Genomic DNA, 17,185 nt, shown 5'->3' with positions numbered 1-17,185 from the left:
CATTTTGTGATGTAAAAAGGCAGAAGTGTTAGATCTATAAATTGTGTTGCAAATGAAGTTGAGAGCATGAAGGTGTGATTTCTGAATCTGCTATATATGAAAATGGGTGAGACAACAAAATCCACTACCTTTGTTCTTCTTCTTTTTCTTCTTCTTTCGTCTTCCATGGTTAGCTCACAGAACAATCCAACATTTACTGACCTCATTCGGATACTCCTAAGCTTTTTACGCATGGGGATTCCTAACCCTTGTAATGTCTTAAGCACATCACTTAATTCCACCATTTGCCCTATACTAAACCGTGTTGCACAAGGATCCAATTCAACACCCCAAGCTGTCTTCAACACTACACGCCTCATTTGTGGATTCAACACCACGCAACCCTTCCCATGCAACTGACCCATGCATATGCATCCATCCACCATCATGTATTATCCCATCTTATATATATATATATATATATATATATATATATATATATATATATATATATATATATATATATATATATATATATATATATATATATATATATATGTCATGTACTGATGTAGTAAAGGACGTGATCCTCCACTGTTGATGCATATGTATATGCATGATGCATGCCAATGGACACAACTATATGTCTAGTATTACCAATAAACGTCCATGTATTCTGTCATCTTAATTATATATATTTCGTGTAAGTGATGTAGTCCTGTTACCGTTAATGCACATGTATATGCATGATGCATGTTAATGGACAGAACTACATATATATGTAATATTATCAGCAAACGTCCATGTTTATGATATATTAATTAATATCAATATATGTAATATTACCAACGAATTTTCTTTTCCACTTAACCCAACATATCAATAACAACAACATAAACAAAAATGTGGGTTTTTTTTATTTTTATTTTGAGGTCTATTTGAAGTGAAATTTGTATAAATAGATTCGTACATTTTTTTTTGCCAAGAAGGATTAAGTCGTCAGGGTATAGAACAACATTACAGGTGAAGTCGTCCTCCACCCAGCCGGTATCTTTATATTTTTTTAAAAGCAATGTTTTCTCTGTAAGAACGTTTTGTGTGTGGTGAAAAAAATGAAATCGTCCTCTAATATGACAACTTCACTTCTTCAATTTTTTTTTTTTCTTTTCATAATTAATGATTTTTAACAAAATACATAAAACTAATAACTGAATTTTTTTTAAAATAAAAAAAAGAAAAATAATCAAAACTGAAAAATTTGAAAAAAGAAAAAATAATGATAAATGATAAATTTGAAAAAAAAAAGAAAAATAATGAAATCTAAAATATTTGAAAAAAAAAGAAAAATAATGAAAAGTGAAAATTTTGAAAATAAAAGTAAAAAAATAATAAAAAAAGAAAATAAAAAAAGCGAAAAGTGAAGTCTTAGAGGACAACTTCACTTTTCATTTAAAACCAAAACCGTCGTCTCCAACGACGACATTGTTTTTTTTTTTTAAATGAAACCGGTCGGGTAAAGAACAATTTCACTTTGATGTCGTCCTCCCCATAACCGTTTGACCCAATTTAAAAAAAATCAACATACCCTATTTTACAATTTTGTGATAAAAAAACCCTAAAATACTAAAATGACACAAAAAATGTGCCACAAATAATACTTTTGGTAATGTTGGATACTAAAGCAAAATTTATATTCATTAAGTTAAGTTCCATTTGGGTGACTTAAAAGCTAATGTAGATCAGCTTGGTCCCCTTTGCCTTTTACCCTTACAGCAGCCTTATTTGTCTGAAAAATCAAGATATTAAATTATCAGAAAAAAAAAGTTTATTCATTGACTATATATAAAATAATTTTTGTGTGACCATAAAAGGTTTTGTAGGCACTCAACATTTTAAATGCGATTTCTTAATTTGGCAAGGATAGAGTCTTTATAAGAATTAAAACAATTGATAGTAAAGAAGCACTTAAGATATAAACAATTGATATATATATATATATATATATATATATATATATATATATATATATATATATATATATATATATATATATATATATATATATTATGACAGGAAATATGACAGGAAAGAAATTAGATGGGGGTACATAACCTAATCACTAGGAGGATTATTAAATTATTCAATTTGGCAAATAAAAGAAAATTCTCTTTAACATATATTTCCTGGTGTGATTCACTTGAGTTATTTCTATATTTTTTTGTCCAAGTACACCAGTAAAGTGTGTTCTAGTCAACTACAGAATTTTGCATAATATTGCTTTTTTCAACTTCATTAACACTACATGAAAAAAAATGTTTAATATAATATAATACCGTATGCAAGAAACTACATGCATCTTTCCTATGTACTAGGAAATGTTTAATCACCCTTTGGAATGGACTTCAGTTTCTACTTCCCGTTTTCTCTCTTACGTGTGTACTTTCTAATAATGTTTGACCTTTGTGTAATTAAAAATGGAGATTAAAATAAATATTTTTTATGTACAAGATGGTTTAGGAAGGCAAAAGTACGCATGCTGAAATTAATTATTAAAAATATTTGAAATAATTTAAATTTCATATTTAATAAAATTAAGAAATTAAAGTATTATATAAAGATAAAGATTATAAATCTATTATTTTAAAGTTTTAGATAAAAAATATGTACATCAATTTTAATCGGACACGATCGATTAGACAGAAAAAAAAAATAAAAAAAAAAAATTTTAATAGTTTTGAATAAAAGAGAGGAACCAAATACCAGGAGGATACATACCATTTAGAGATGGCAAACAAACCCGTCTCCGTGGGTATTGTCCGAACCCGTCCCCGTTTTGACGGGGAATCCCCGCATTGACTGGGTATGGGTATGGGTATGGGGAATCCCCGATTTTTTCAATTGGGTATGGGGATGGGGATGAATATATCCCCGCCATAATACCCATCCCCGCCATATCCTCATCCTCATTTAAATTATTAAAATATTTACAATTAATTAAGTAACCCTATATATATATATATATATATATATATATATATATATATATATATATAGGGTTACTTAATTAATTGTAAATATTTTAATAATTTAAATGAGGATGCTTTTTATTTTTTATTTCTTCTAAATATTTGGTTTGTCATGAAACTCATTTCGCATCTCCAATATATTTTTTATTTTATCACAACATTTATGTAATTATGTTAAAATGATGTATGTCAATTAAAAAAAAATTATGTCTAACATTTGAATATTTCTATTATTTTTTAATATTTTTTTATTGTATATTTTCCTTTCACATGAGAATATTTAATACTTTCAATTTAAGTGTTTAATAGCATAAACATTTCATTTACTAGGTAATATAAAAAAAAATTCTTTACTTATTATTATTAATTTTTGTTTCATTTGAAGAACTCTTTTGTTTCGCTAAAATAATTTTTGTTATTTCTCAACCATTGAGTATATATGTTGATATTTGAAAAGTTTTCTTAGATCTCTAAGATGTTTTTCGTCTTATCATACCCTTAATTATACATTTGTTTTTCTTTGTGCAGTTCCTTCCAATAATCTCCAAATTATTTATAAGACACACATTTGTTAATTTTTTAATATTTTTATTTTTGTTTATTTTCATCATATAGAATACTATTTCGATACATTTTATCTAATTATTTTTTATTTTCTAACTCATTACAATCATACTTTAATATTTTCAATATAATTGTATAAATAATTTTTATTTACTACAATATAAAAATTTAATGTACTTGTCATGAATATTTTTTTATCACCATTCAACATATATTGGAGTTTAAAAAATACCAGATCTATGATAAAATTTTATTATGTTTATTATTTGTTTGTCATTTTTTTTATCAAACATTGAGTATATATGTTGATATTTGAAAAATTTTCTTAGATCTCTAAGATATTTTTCATCTTATCATATCTTTAATTATATATTTGTTTTCATTTGTGTGATTCCTTCCAATACTCTCCAAATTGTTTATAAGACACACATTTGTTAATTTTTTTATATTTTTATTTTTTGTTTATTTTCATCATGTAGAATACTATTAAATTTTATCTAATTATTTTTTATTTTCTAACTCATTACAATCATACTTTAATTTTTTTCACTATAATTGTATAAATAATTTTTATTTACTACAATATAAAAATTTAATGTAATTGTCATGAATATTATTTTACCACCATCCAACATATATTGTGGTTTAAAAGATACAAGATTTATGTTAAAATTTTATTATTATATTTATTATTTGTTCTTTGCGTTATTTTAATCAAATGATGTATTATAACTTTTATTAGTGTATAAAAAATAGATTCATTATAATTTAAAAAATTGAAGTAAACAAACATTTAAAATATATTTTAATTTAAATATTTTTTTCCTTTTATATTTTTTTAAGAATTTTTTTTCCTTTTATATTTTTTTAAAAATATTTTTAAAATTTATCAACTAGGTTTCATTAATGTTTGCAAATTTAATAAATGTTTTGGTTCTCATTAAATTTTATTTGGTATTCTAATATAAAATATAAGCAATTATAATTTATTTCAAAGTATTTGATATCGAAAAAATAACCATACTCTTAATATTGAATATTTGATAATATTATGTTTCCTTTACCATAATTTTTTATTATTTTATAAAAATTAATTAAAATTAATATTAAAGTAGTAAGAAAACGGGTACGGGTATGTGTATAAGATTATACCCGTTACCCGGTGGGGATGGGGATGGGATAAAAGTTTGATACCCGTTGGGTTTGGGTATGGGGATGGGGATGAACTTTTTTTACGGAGATGGGTATGAGATAGTGAAACCCGTCCCCGCCCCGTTGCCATCCCTAATACCATTACACGAGTAGTCATATCCTTAAAAACGTATTTAATTATATAAAGAAAAAGATTATAAGTACTAAGACAACCAGGATGATTACATTCTTTTCAAAACATATTTAATTATTTTTTTCATTTATAGTTTTATAATTTTTTTTATATTATCTTATAAAGAAAATTATTATTTTTATAATTACTTTTAAAATATATTTTTATTTTATTTTTTTTTAAAACGTGCTTGTTTGAAAATTTAAGAATCAGTTCAATTAACGGAAAAAGAAAAAAAAAAAGAAAAATAACATGGAGTGTGAGAATAGAAAAAAATGGTGCATTGAGAAGTGTGTGTAATGGAAGTAAGGGTGCAACGAGTAAACACAGAAACACAACTAAAACAATAAACAAAGTCAACAGGGGTGTAGATTAACAAAATACGACGGGGTGCACATGAACAAGCCAATACAAAATACAAAATGAGGAGGTGTAAGAGATGAAACCAAGGGGTGCACGAAGAAATGATAGGTTTAGGAAGCCCTTTCTTCTGTCTTTTGCAGAAAACCCCAAAGGATTCTTCTCCCCTTCACGCAGCATGGGACGTCCTCCCACCAAGCACCACCGCAGACTACCACAGATGCAAACAACAGCTACAGCCACCGCACGTACCACGTTCGTCGCCGACGAAGCCGTTCGTCACCGGAGTGCCCATTAACGTCGCTGGCCACCACAGAAGGCGTCGTCGGTGCTGCAGCGGCATCATCCTCCTTCCCTCCCGTGGAATGCGCGAAACGCAGCAGCCCCATCGGCGAAAGCCATCGCCGGCGATGTCCGTCGCAGTCAGAGCCTCCATCGGCGTCACCCGAACTTCTCACTCTTGGCGTTGAATCAGGGCTCGCAACCATGGCACGACACCATGCCGCTGTCGCGCATCTCAATTCGAAGCTCCGACTCACCGGCAGCGGTGCTGGTGCTGGTGCCGGCGATTGTTTTCTCCTCCTTCTTTTGTTTCTCTTTTTCTCTGTGTTGGTTTGTACTGTATTCTGGAAATGTTGGAGTGGTGACTAGTGTTGGAGGGACCCGACGGTGAATGGATGATAACGAGAATGGGAGAGGCGAAGGAAATGGTGTTGGTTGATAGTGTATAATGGATATGTTGGTGTGTGAGCCTGGACTTTGTGAATGTGATTGAGATTTAGTGGATGTGAAAAAAATGAAGAAGGAAAGATTGGTGTTGGTTCGGTCAATTTTGCGTGTTCAATTGTGTCGATGGAGAGAGAAATGATGATTGAGTTGTTGGTAGTTGCTTGTGTGGTGATGGGTTTGTTTACTGTGACTGTTGGTTGGAAGAATGAAAATTTTGGATTGTCACACCAAAAAGTGTATCATAATGAGAAAAAAAAATAGCTATAGGTGTTAAAGCACGTTGAATGTGTGTTTAAAAGACGAGAGAGTAAAGTGTGTTACCTGAATAATGTAAGTGAGAGAGTGAATGAGTGATGTGTGTGAAGTGAGTGAGAGAGTCAATCAATGATGTGTGTGAGAGAGTGTGGGTTATTCTATTTATTATTTTTTAATTTTAAAAATACATTTTATTTATCCGGATGAATTTGAATGTTCACAAATATTATATAAATATTTTATATGTAAAATAAATTTTATTTTATAACCACAAGTCATAGTCCACTTAATATATCCTATCCTATTCTACTACAATCATGAATAAATTTCATTGGTATTATATTTTTTTATTGAATCTTACATCATTTTTTTATTTATAAAATATCTTACTCATTATCATTAATAAAATAAAAAAAATATTATATTTTAAATATAATTATTATATGAAATATTAGATAATAAATTATTATATATCTTAATTATATTAGATAATCGATTATTCTATAGTAATGTTATAAAGATAATAAAATATAATAATAAAGAGTTATATTATAATATATTAATTAATATTATTTTACAGATATTTTGCAATATTTTAGGAATATAACAAAATTTGATAATAAAAAATATAACAAAGATAATAAATTATTAATAAATATTTTATCAATATTTTGCATGTAAAATAAATTTTATTTTATAACCACAAGTCGTAATCCACTTGAAATATATTTATTATTTAATTCCATTTTACATTTAAACTCTTAAAATCAATGTGCTATTCAGAATCTAATAAAACTAAATATTTATTAGTTTGTGAGCATAGTTGGATCTCTGTAGTTGAGGAAGAGAGAATGGGGTTATCCAAAGAGGAGATAACAGAAGAAACAAAGAAACAGCTATGGCTGTCATGGCCTATGATATTTGTGTCTGTATTTCAGTTCAGTTTACAACTAATATCTCTTATGTTTGTAGGCCATTTGAGTGAATTGCCTCTTGCTGCTGTATCTCTCTCTACTTCAATTGTCAATGCTACTGGTTTCATGCTCATGGTAAGTTCACACCATTTTTTTCTCTCTCTATAGTTTAATGTCATGCTAACTTCACACTTTGTTGGATGCTAATAAGAAGAATATCTGTTTTCAATAAGAATCTCTGTTTTCTAGGTTGTTCTCTTGGACGACTCAAATTCCTTTTTCCTACTTTGATGTAATATAATGAGTAATTTTTCTGTTATCAGATAGCATAGAACATGTTTTATATTGTCTATGTTATCATTATAATTCACTTCTTTGGTTCTGATATATAATGGTAATGTTTCTGACTAAGGTTGATGATTGACTTTATTTAGATGGGTCTGTCAAGTGCACTGGACACATTTTGTGGTCAAGCACACGGGGCAAAGCAGTATCACATGCTGGGTGTACACACCCAAGCAGCCATGGTGGTTCTCACCATTGTTAGTATACCTATTTCCATTATTTGGGTATTCTTAGAACCTATTCTAGTCCTTCTTCATCAAAACAAAGATGTTGCAGAACTAGCTCAACTATATGCCAGATATTTGATCCCAAGTCTTTCAGCCAATGCTCTTCTCCGGTGCATCATTAAGTTCTTACAAACCCAAAACATACTCTTTCCTATGGTGCTAGCCACTGGCCTTACTACCTTACTGCACTTGCTACTCTGTTGGGCTTTCGTTCAAAAACTTGAGATTGGTATCAAAGGATCTGCCATTGCATTTTGCATTTCAAATTGGTTTAATACCATAGTCCTTGCACTTTACATACGACTCTCCCCTTCATGCCGATCAACTTGGACTGGTTTCTCTAAGGAATCATTGCATATCATCCCTAAATTTTTCAGACTTGCCTTTCCTTCAGCAGTCATGGTGTGGTATGATCTTGTTTTCTGAACTACAACTTTCTGTCATCAATATCTCTATTCATCTTAGGATTAGGTTATGTCATGTGACTAATAAATAAAGGCTGTGTAATTAGTAAGAACCTGTTTCTCTTCCCTTGTGACTAGAATGGGAATGATTGATGCTGAGATATTCTAATTCTTGCTTCTGTTGTATTGTATCATTTATTTATGTTGCAGCTTAGAAGCATGGGCGTTTGAGATCACTGTGATCTTGTCTGGTCTTCTTCCTAATGCGAAATTGGAAACTTCAGTTCTTTCTATATGGTTAGTTTTTGTGTTGATATCTGAAGTGATAAGCTATTGTTTGTTCTGGATACGTATAGAATATGCTATAATAATTTTATCTTTCTCGTTTGAAACTCCACTTTTTTTCATCACAGTCTTAACACAGCTGGTATACTTTGGATGGTGCCATTTGGGGTTAGTGTTGCTGGAAGGTTAGTCTTTCTTAAAGAATTGCATTGTTTATATTCTGTTCATTAGTTTTCAAAACATCATGTTCAACACTGTGTATGCTATTACCATATGTAAGATGCAACCACATGTCATTTTTTTTTCTTATTATTGACCATAACAAGTCTAACTACATGTTACCTTTTAAACAGTACAAGGATCTCAAATGAATTAGGGGCTGGTAAACCAAAAGCTGCATATTTAGCGGTTAAAGTCACCATGTTCCTGAACTTTTTGGTGGGACTCGTAGAATTTTCTGTCCTTATGTCATTAAGGAAAGTTTGGGGACGTGCTTTTACCAATGTGGATGAAGTGCTCACACATCTGATTCCCATGATGCCAATTCTCGCAAGTGTTAAATTCTTAGATTCAATTCTAACAGGATTTCAAGGTAAATGAGGTTCATAAATTCCACTTTTCCCTTTTTCCCTGTTGATTGATACTCAGGAATTGGATTAAACTGGTTTCAAGAAAACAAAGTAATCTCATCCAATGCCATTATTTCTCTTACTTTACCATCATATTATTAGCTCAATCTCATTTAAACCGATCTAGACTTCTGCAGAATCAAATTATAGAATGTGAACTTTTTCACTAATTGTGAACAGGTGTTGCCAGAGGATGTGGTTGGCAGAAACTTGGTGCATTTATCAATCTAGGATCTTATTATATTTTGGGTGTTCCTTTTTCTGTTGTCTCAGCTTTTGTATTACACATGAAAGGACAGGTAAAGTTAACCATTAACTTTTGATTCTGCAGAATAATAGCATTGTGTAATGTATTAACAACTTAAACTAGTAAATGTTATTTGTTGATTCTCCATGAGTACAGGGACTATTTTTAGGGATCGTATTAGCCCTTATTGTGCAAGTGGTGTGTTTTCTTGTGGCCACCTTACGCGCCAATTGGGAGGAAGAAGTAAGTTGTGTTATCTTCAACTCAGTTTTGTGATGTCATGTATTCAAGCAATTATTATTCATAAACTCTGTTAGGAATTTAAGTGTGAGTTTAAGTCTCACATTGGTTAGAAATGAGAAAGTAGAGCATTATATAAAAATAAAGACTCATAAACCAATTGTCTTAAGGTTTTGAGTTGAGAGTGGTGTCAATGCCTTATATGGTTAGGCTTAGATCTCATTGGTGTTGTATCTCCCCAATAAAATTTCCTCTATCGACCTGAAAAAATTGTACATCTCATTAATATTAGGAAAACTTTAAGAAAACAATGTCAACTAATTAATGTAACTAATTAAAATGATTAGTTTTCTTAATCTTGATGAATTAGTTAGCTAGTGTTACAGAAAAAAAGATAATCAAATTTGATTCTTTGGTGGTTGTTCCTTAACTAGAAGTAATTTGTTAATTTTTCAGGCAAAAAAGGCTTTTGCAAGAGCAGGAGGCAGTAAAGTCCAAGTTGAGGAGCGTGAGGGTGACCAAAGTGTTCATACTCCTTTCATAGTTCAACAATCTTTGTGATAAGCTCGAAAGCAATGAGGTGGACTGATAAAGTAATGAAATAATGTTTCAGATATTCCTTATCAGGTTGTAGAATCCATTAATTCATTGAAAGATAGTTAAAAGACATTCTAGTTTAAATTATTGTGAAAAATTAATATAATTAGTCGAACTTTTTCATCCAAACTCCTTAAGAACTCTTAAAATCATTTGACTCCTTCATTGCTTACTTGGTGGTCATGAATATAATGTATTAATAGTAGAAGAAATTTGGCCTTATGTTATGAAGCAAAACAGTTATACCAAAGAAAGAGTTAGCATTTAGCAATTTTTAAGTTCACCTGATTATCTGAAATTTTCTTTTATAATTTATACATCAAAATACTTCATCTAAATACTCAAATTTGCATTAAAATTCAAATTCTAATGTTATGAATGACTAAACTTTTTACATGTATGTCTAGTATGTGAAATCTATTAATTTTTTTATCCTACTCAAAATTTTCAAACTATCCTCAATTGACCGGTACTTTCAAATATGCAATCAATAATCATGCGCGTTAAAACAAGAATAGAACACAAGAGTGATGAGAAAAAAATATATTGAATAGTAAATTTACTAAGACTTAAAATACATTATACCAAATTCTTATGAATAAGGAAGTTGACTACTCCTTAATATTTTGAATACTAGAATCAAAATAAAGATGAATGTCTACAATCTTCGTAATGCACCTCTACCTTTTCTCATTTTAGGTAAGTGTCCTCCTCAAAAGAATTATTATTCCCTCTTTCCCCAAAGGAAAAGTTATTCCCCAAAAGTGAAAATTATTTTTAATCTCTATTAAACCCTTTATTTATATATTTTTTTGAAACTCACAACTTGTTGGACGAGTCACATATTAGGAGAATAAAAAATTTTCTATCTTTTATCTATTTTCATAACAATGGATGAACGGTAACCGAATAAATTAGGTAAGAAATATTTGGGTGCTCAATTTAAAATATTTGGGTTTTTATATATTTGGAATGATTTTTTTAAGAAATATATTTTAAGTTTAACTCAATGTTATAAAATTAATTTGTATGATGAGATTTGCATCCACTTATATACTATCTCTACTCAATATATATGAGATCCAATATAATTCTTAAGATATTCTTCATCCAAATACAATAAGAACAATAACACTATTTTAGTTTTAATTTATTTATTACTTTACCTCAACAATTTTCTTTCATTTTAATGTCACTTTCTTATCAACAAATAAATATATTTTTACTCTTTCTTTTTTCTTTGCACATTTTTTTCTTGCAACACAATATGGACAGAAGAAACTAAATCATAATTTTTCAGAAAACTTAGGGTTATATTGTTTTGGTAGTGTGTGCTGCAAAGGTATAATGGTTGTGTTGTAAGTACATTGATGCTAAGTTTGGGATTCATATATAATTAAGCAGCCTTAATTTTCCAAGGTAAATGAGTTTAATTAGAATAAAGATTAATTTTCCAAGGTAAGTGATTCTACTTAGAACAAAGATTGTTGAACTATGAAGTAGTAGTATGCACATTTTGGTCACCCTAATGCTCCTCAACTTGGACTCCATTCCCTCCTACTCTTGCAATTGCCCTTTTTGCCTGAACAATTAACAAACTGCTATTAGTTAAGGAACAACCACCAAAGAATCAAATTAGAAAGATAATACTCTCTTTTCTTTTCTTTTTTACCACCTAGCTAACTAATTAATCAACACTAAGATAACTAATCGGTTTATTCACTCTAAATCTATCTTAAATAACATTTTTTTTTTCTTAAAGTTTCCCTAGTATTAACAAGATGTACAATTGATCAATAATAATTGCTTGAATACATGACATTGCAAATGTTGGGTTATATATATATATATTCTTTCATATATGGATTATGGTTATGATCATTGAGAAATTGTGGTTCCATATGGTTATATGACATTAGTCTTACACATATAAGATATTTGACACAAGTTTTACACCAAAACCTTAAAGCAATGATGTTATGGATCTTTATTCTTATATAGTGTTTTAACTTTGTCTATTATATCCAATGTGAAACTTGATTCACACTTAGACTACTCCCAACCGTAAGACACTTCCTTCATAATTGCTCGAGTTAAAGATAAGACAACTTACTTCTTTCTCCCAATTGGCGCGTAACGTGACCAGAAGAAAACACACTACTTGCGCAGTAAGTGCTAATACGATCCCTAAAAATAGTCCCTGTACTCAAGAAGAATCAACACATTAATGTTTACTAGTTTCAATTGTTAATATATTACACAATGTTATTAGCTTCAGCTACAAACCAGATTCTCAAGTATTTTATTGTTTACTCTAAGATCTTTTCTCAAAAGTTAAATGATTAATGTTACCTGTCCTTTCATGTGGAATACAAAAGCTGAAACAACAGAGAAAGGAACACCCAAAAGATAGTTACATCCTAGATTGATAAGTGCACCAATTTTCTGCCAACCACATCCTCTAGCAACACCTGTTCAAAATCAAGGAACAAGAAAATTTTACATTCTAAAATTTGTTTCAATTCGATGTAAATCACTTTAGATGATGAGACTGAGTTAGTAATATGACAGTGAAATAGGAGAAATGATGGAAATTTTAAACCTCATCATTGAATGAATTTATTGAATACCTTGAAATCCTGTTTGAATTGAATCTACAATGGTAGAACTTGCAACTATTGGCATCATGGAAATCAAATATGTGAGCACTTCATGCACATTGGTAAAAGCACGCCCCCAAACTTTCCATAACGACATTAGGACAGAAAATTCTACAAGTCCCACTAAAAATGTCAGGAACATGGTGACTTTAACAGCTAAGTATGCAGCTTTTGGACAATCAGCCCCTAATTCATTTGAGATCCTTGTACTATTTAAGAGGTAACATGTAGTTAGACATGTTATGGTTAATAACAGGCAAAAGTGACATGTGACTGCATCATTACATAGATGGTAATAGCATACACATTTTTTAACATGTATTGAAAACTAATGAATGTAATATAAATAATGCAGTTTTGTAAGAAAGACTAACCTTCCAGCAGCACTAACTCCAAATGGTATCATCCAAAATATACCAGATGTGTTAAGACTGGGATGAAAAAAGGAATATAGTTGATCATTAAGAAGGGAAGAAAAGTGGGGTTTCAAATGAGAAAGATAAAAATATAATAGCATATTCTATGATGTGGTATGCAGAACATAAAGTAGCTTAACACTTCAGATATTAATAGAAAAACTAACCATATAGAAAGAACCGAAGTTTGCAATTTTGCATTAGGAAGAGCTCCCGACAAGATCACAATTATTTCAAACGTCCATGATTCTAAGCTGTAATATAATGATACAATACAGAAGGAGCAAAAGTTAGAATATCTGAACATCAATATAGGATTAATTGAATACTTTGACAAACTATGGATTAAATAACTCATGTATCTTTAAAATGATAGAGGAAAATGTACTCATGCAATGTTATATTCTATGAAAGAAAGTTGTAGTTCAAAAAACAAGATCATACCACACCATGACAGCTGAAGGAAGAGCAAGTCTGAGAAATTTTGGGATGTTATGTAGTGATTGCTTAGAGAAACCAGTCCAAGTTTGTTTGCATGAAGGGGAGAATCGTATGTAGAGTGCAAGGATTATGGTGTTAAACCAATTTGAAATGCAAATAGCAATGGCAGATCCTTTAATACCATAATCAAGTTTTTGAATGAAAAGCCAACAAAGAAGAATGTGCAACAAGCTAGTTAAGCCAGTGGTTAGGACCATAGGAAAGACTATGTTTTGGGTTTGTAGGAACTTGGTAATGCAGCGAAGAAGAGCATTGGCAGAAAGACTTGGAATCAAATATCTGGCATAAAGTTGAGCTAGTGCTGCAACTTCTTTGTTTTGATGAAGAAGGATTAGAATAGGTTCTAAGAATACCCACATAATGGACACTGGTATACTAACAAGGATGAGGACCACCATGGCTCCTTGGGTGTGCACACCAACCATTTGATATTGCTTTGCTCCATATGCTTGACCACAGAATGTGTCCAATGCACTTGAGAGACCCATCTAAGCAAGTTGAACCATCAACATTAGTCAAAAAGATTAACATTATATATGAGAAGAAAAAAAGTGTATGATAATGGTACAAGCAATATAAAACATGTGTCATTCTATTTGATAATATGAAAAACTTACTCATTATATTAAATCAAATTGAAGTGTAAATAAATTTAGATTAATAATATAAAGAGTTTAAGTATGGAGTGAATTTCCGAGTGAAGATTAATACATGAATATATAATATATAAAGAGGAAAACCAATAAAATTTACTACATTTAAATTTTAAGTTAAAAGTAATATTTTTATATATGAATTCACCATATAAACTTGATAAATTTATCAAATTTCTCACATTCAAAAAAAAAAACAATTTTAAGTTTTAAAAGGACTAACTTAAAATATTGGTTATTTAGTCTATAAACTTGTTGTTATTAAAAATATTAAGTATGGCAGGATATTTTGTATACACTTCTAAAATTGTAGTTTTATATTCTTTATAAGACTAATTGAACTTTAATTTGGTTTCGTTTGAGATACTAAACCCTAAATTAAATCAATGCATGTACGTTGACCAAATCTAGTGAGGAGACATTTTAATAGTTATGCACATCAAAATAGGAAAATGATGTTTGAGTTGTAAACAATAACAACCTATGAAAGAGACATTCTTATTATACCATCAACAAGGCATTAATAGCATGTTGGAGTTGTGACCACACTCCAACCTAAGAGTTATTTTAATATTTAAAACAACAATCACTCTTTTAGGAGAAACAAAAACAATAAAATATAAAGTTTTATAAGAATTTTATTAAAATTAAATATATATATATATATATATATATCTTTTTATTTATTTATTTAAAAAGCCTTAAACCATCATTTAGAAACATACGAAGACAGTAATATGAAAAAAGCGACCTCAATAAATAAATTCAAACTCATTCATGAATTAAACCCAACTTTAGCAACTTTTGTAAATTTACATTTACAAAAAGAATTAGTGTTTGAACACATATTTATCAATATACAATTACTAAAAATTTTCATATTACATATAATTTTTTTTTAATTTATTAAAAAAATTTGCAAGAAAATATTTTCTTCTGTTATCTTTTTTAAAATTTTAATTGGTAAATAATTTTTTCGTGAGTAATTATTTTTTATAAAATTATAAAATTTACAAATATATTTTACAAAATTTATTGCGAAAAATGTTTTATATATAAAATATTTTATAAAAAAATTAATAATACTTTCTTGCAAATCTTTTTTTACAACAAAATTTGTAAGTATTTTCTAAAATAAATTAAAACAAAATTCACTGAAAATATGAGATTTTTAATAATGTATTAAGATATCAGTTTAAGAAAAACACTGTAAAACTAAAATGGTAACCGAGAAAAAAAGACTTCCATATATGACATATAATAACGCAGAGTAATTATTATCAGCTTGTACGAATAGATCTCATCTCACAATACATTTATCATTGAAAATTTTTATATTAGATGAGTTTTTCTTCAAATTTGTTAAATAAATTATGTTATTATTTTTAAAATTTTAATTAAGAGATAATTATTTCTTACAAAATTATAAAATTTGTAAATATTTTATATAATTTTTATAAAAAATGTTTTATACAAAATATGTTATAAAAAAATTAGCAATAAGTAATTTGTTCAAAAAAAATATTAATTCTTTAGCAGTGATTCTGCAACCATGACATTGAAACCAAAAGCATTGTAACAGAGAATGGTGTGAACTTACCATGACATTGAAACCAAAAGCATTGGTAATGGAAGAAGAGAGAGATACAGCAGCCAGAAACAACTCATTCAAATGACCTACAAACATAAGAGAGATTAGTTGTAAACTGAACTGAAACACACACACAAATATCATAGGACCTGCCAGCCATAGCTGCTTCTTTGATTCTTCTGCTATCTCCTTTTTCCATAACCCCATTCTCTCTTTCTCCACTCTCCCACACAACACAACTTTCCCCAACACAACATTATTTATGTACTGAGAGAGAAACACGGAATTCTCGTATCCTCAGAAATTAATAAATATTTGCTTTTATTAAATTCATATAAATACATTAATAACATTAATTACAACTCTGCAAGACTTTATGATTACTAAATAGTCAATAAATCTCAACATGTTCATTCTCAAAGGTTGGTGCAGATTTTACTATAATTTTTTTCGTTCAATATTGATAGCTTTTTGGTAGTCTAGTGTCTTCTCATAAATCTAAATTAAAAAAAGAAAACCAATAAAAGACTAAATTTATTACGAGAATTCATCATATCATTAAATGCTACACGTTTTTATTTAAAAGCTTTAAATTTAGAAATTGACATCTTCTGAGACTTTTTGGAAACATAAAAAATAAACAGCTTTTTGGTTTTTGCATGGCTACGTGGCTTGATAGCCCTGGTTTTCTCGTAAACGTCGCATTGACGTGGTTGGGTTGGAAAATGAATAAAGAAAACAATACTTTAAAACTTCTTAAAAGAAATACACTAATTTAATAACTCACTTTAATCCATTTAATTACACACTTTAATAATCTAATAATACATATCAAAGTTTTAAATTAATACTTTTTTTTCTGAACCTCGCCCTTAATTAATTAAGTTTTCCTGTATTTTCTTCCTAATTATATTTGTTCTATAATTTTTTTTAATTCAATAAATTATTAGAGACTAATCTCACTTGATAATTAATTAATTAATAAATTTTGAACACGTGAGAATGGTATGATTTAACATATGGCTCCCATCTTCCCACAAATTAAATTAGAGTAATGTTGCTTGATTTCATGTTCAACCATTACACGTGAAACAACTGGTAACCTAATTTTGATTCGAAAGTTTGAAACTCCAAAATGTTCGAAGTGAAACTAAACGTAGTAGTGAAAAGTTAATCAGAAATATTTTTATTCATTTATATAGTAAAATAACAAATATTTTATAGTGATTATCCCACCAA

General features: G+C 29.1%; 2 protein-coding genes across 2 annotated transcripts; one reads left to right on the top strand and one right to left on the bottom strand.

Moving 5' to 3' along the window:
- The first annotated feature begins 7,028 nt into the window (after positions 1 to 7,028).
- Positions 7,029 to 10,379, top strand: LOC114181101 (protein DETOXIFICATION 16-like). The gene is made up of 8 exons (XM_028067447.2): positions 7,029 to 7,286; positions 7,586 to 8,130; positions 8,338 to 8,424; positions 8,541 to 8,597; positions 8,766 to 9,004; positions 9,222 to 9,340; positions 9,445 to 9,531; positions 9,985 to 10,379. Exons 1-8 carry the CDS (start codon positions 7,089 to 7,091, stop codon positions 10,087 to 10,089), a joined length of 1,437 nt encoding a protein of 478 aa, XP_027923248.1. The 5' UTR covers positions 7,029 to 7,088; the 3' UTR covers positions 10,090 to 10,379.
- Positions 10,380 to 11,420: 1,041 nt separating this feature from the next.
- LOC114181104 (protein DETOXIFICATION 16-like) lies at positions 11,421 to 16,253 on the bottom strand. Its single transcript, XM_028067449.2, has 8 exons — positions 15,956 to 16,253; positions 13,646 to 14,190; positions 13,369 to 13,455; positions 13,160 to 13,216; positions 12,756 to 12,994; positions 12,478 to 12,596; positions 12,239 to 12,325; positions 11,421 to 11,707 (listed from the first exon to the last, which is right to left on the bottom strand). Exons 1-8 carry the CDS (start codon positions 16,151 to 16,153, stop codon positions 11,651 to 11,653), a joined length of 1,389 nt encoding a protein of 462 aa, XP_027923250.2. The 5' UTR covers positions 16,154 to 16,253; the 3' UTR covers positions 11,421 to 11,650.
- Positions 16,254 to 17,185: the final 932 nt, after the last annotated feature.

The sequence above is a fragment of the Vigna unguiculata genome, chromosome 4 (genome assembly GCF_037176805.1).
Source record: "Vigna unguiculata cultivar grain cowpea cultivar isolate G323 ecotype 2 chromosome 4, ASM3717680v1, whole genome shotgun sequence".
NCBI lineage: Eukaryota > Viridiplantae > Streptophyta > Magnoliopsida > Fabales > Fabaceae > Vigna > Vigna unguiculata.
Note: the sequence above shows the minus strand (reverse complement) of the source record. Positions and strands in the feature narration are given on the sequence as shown.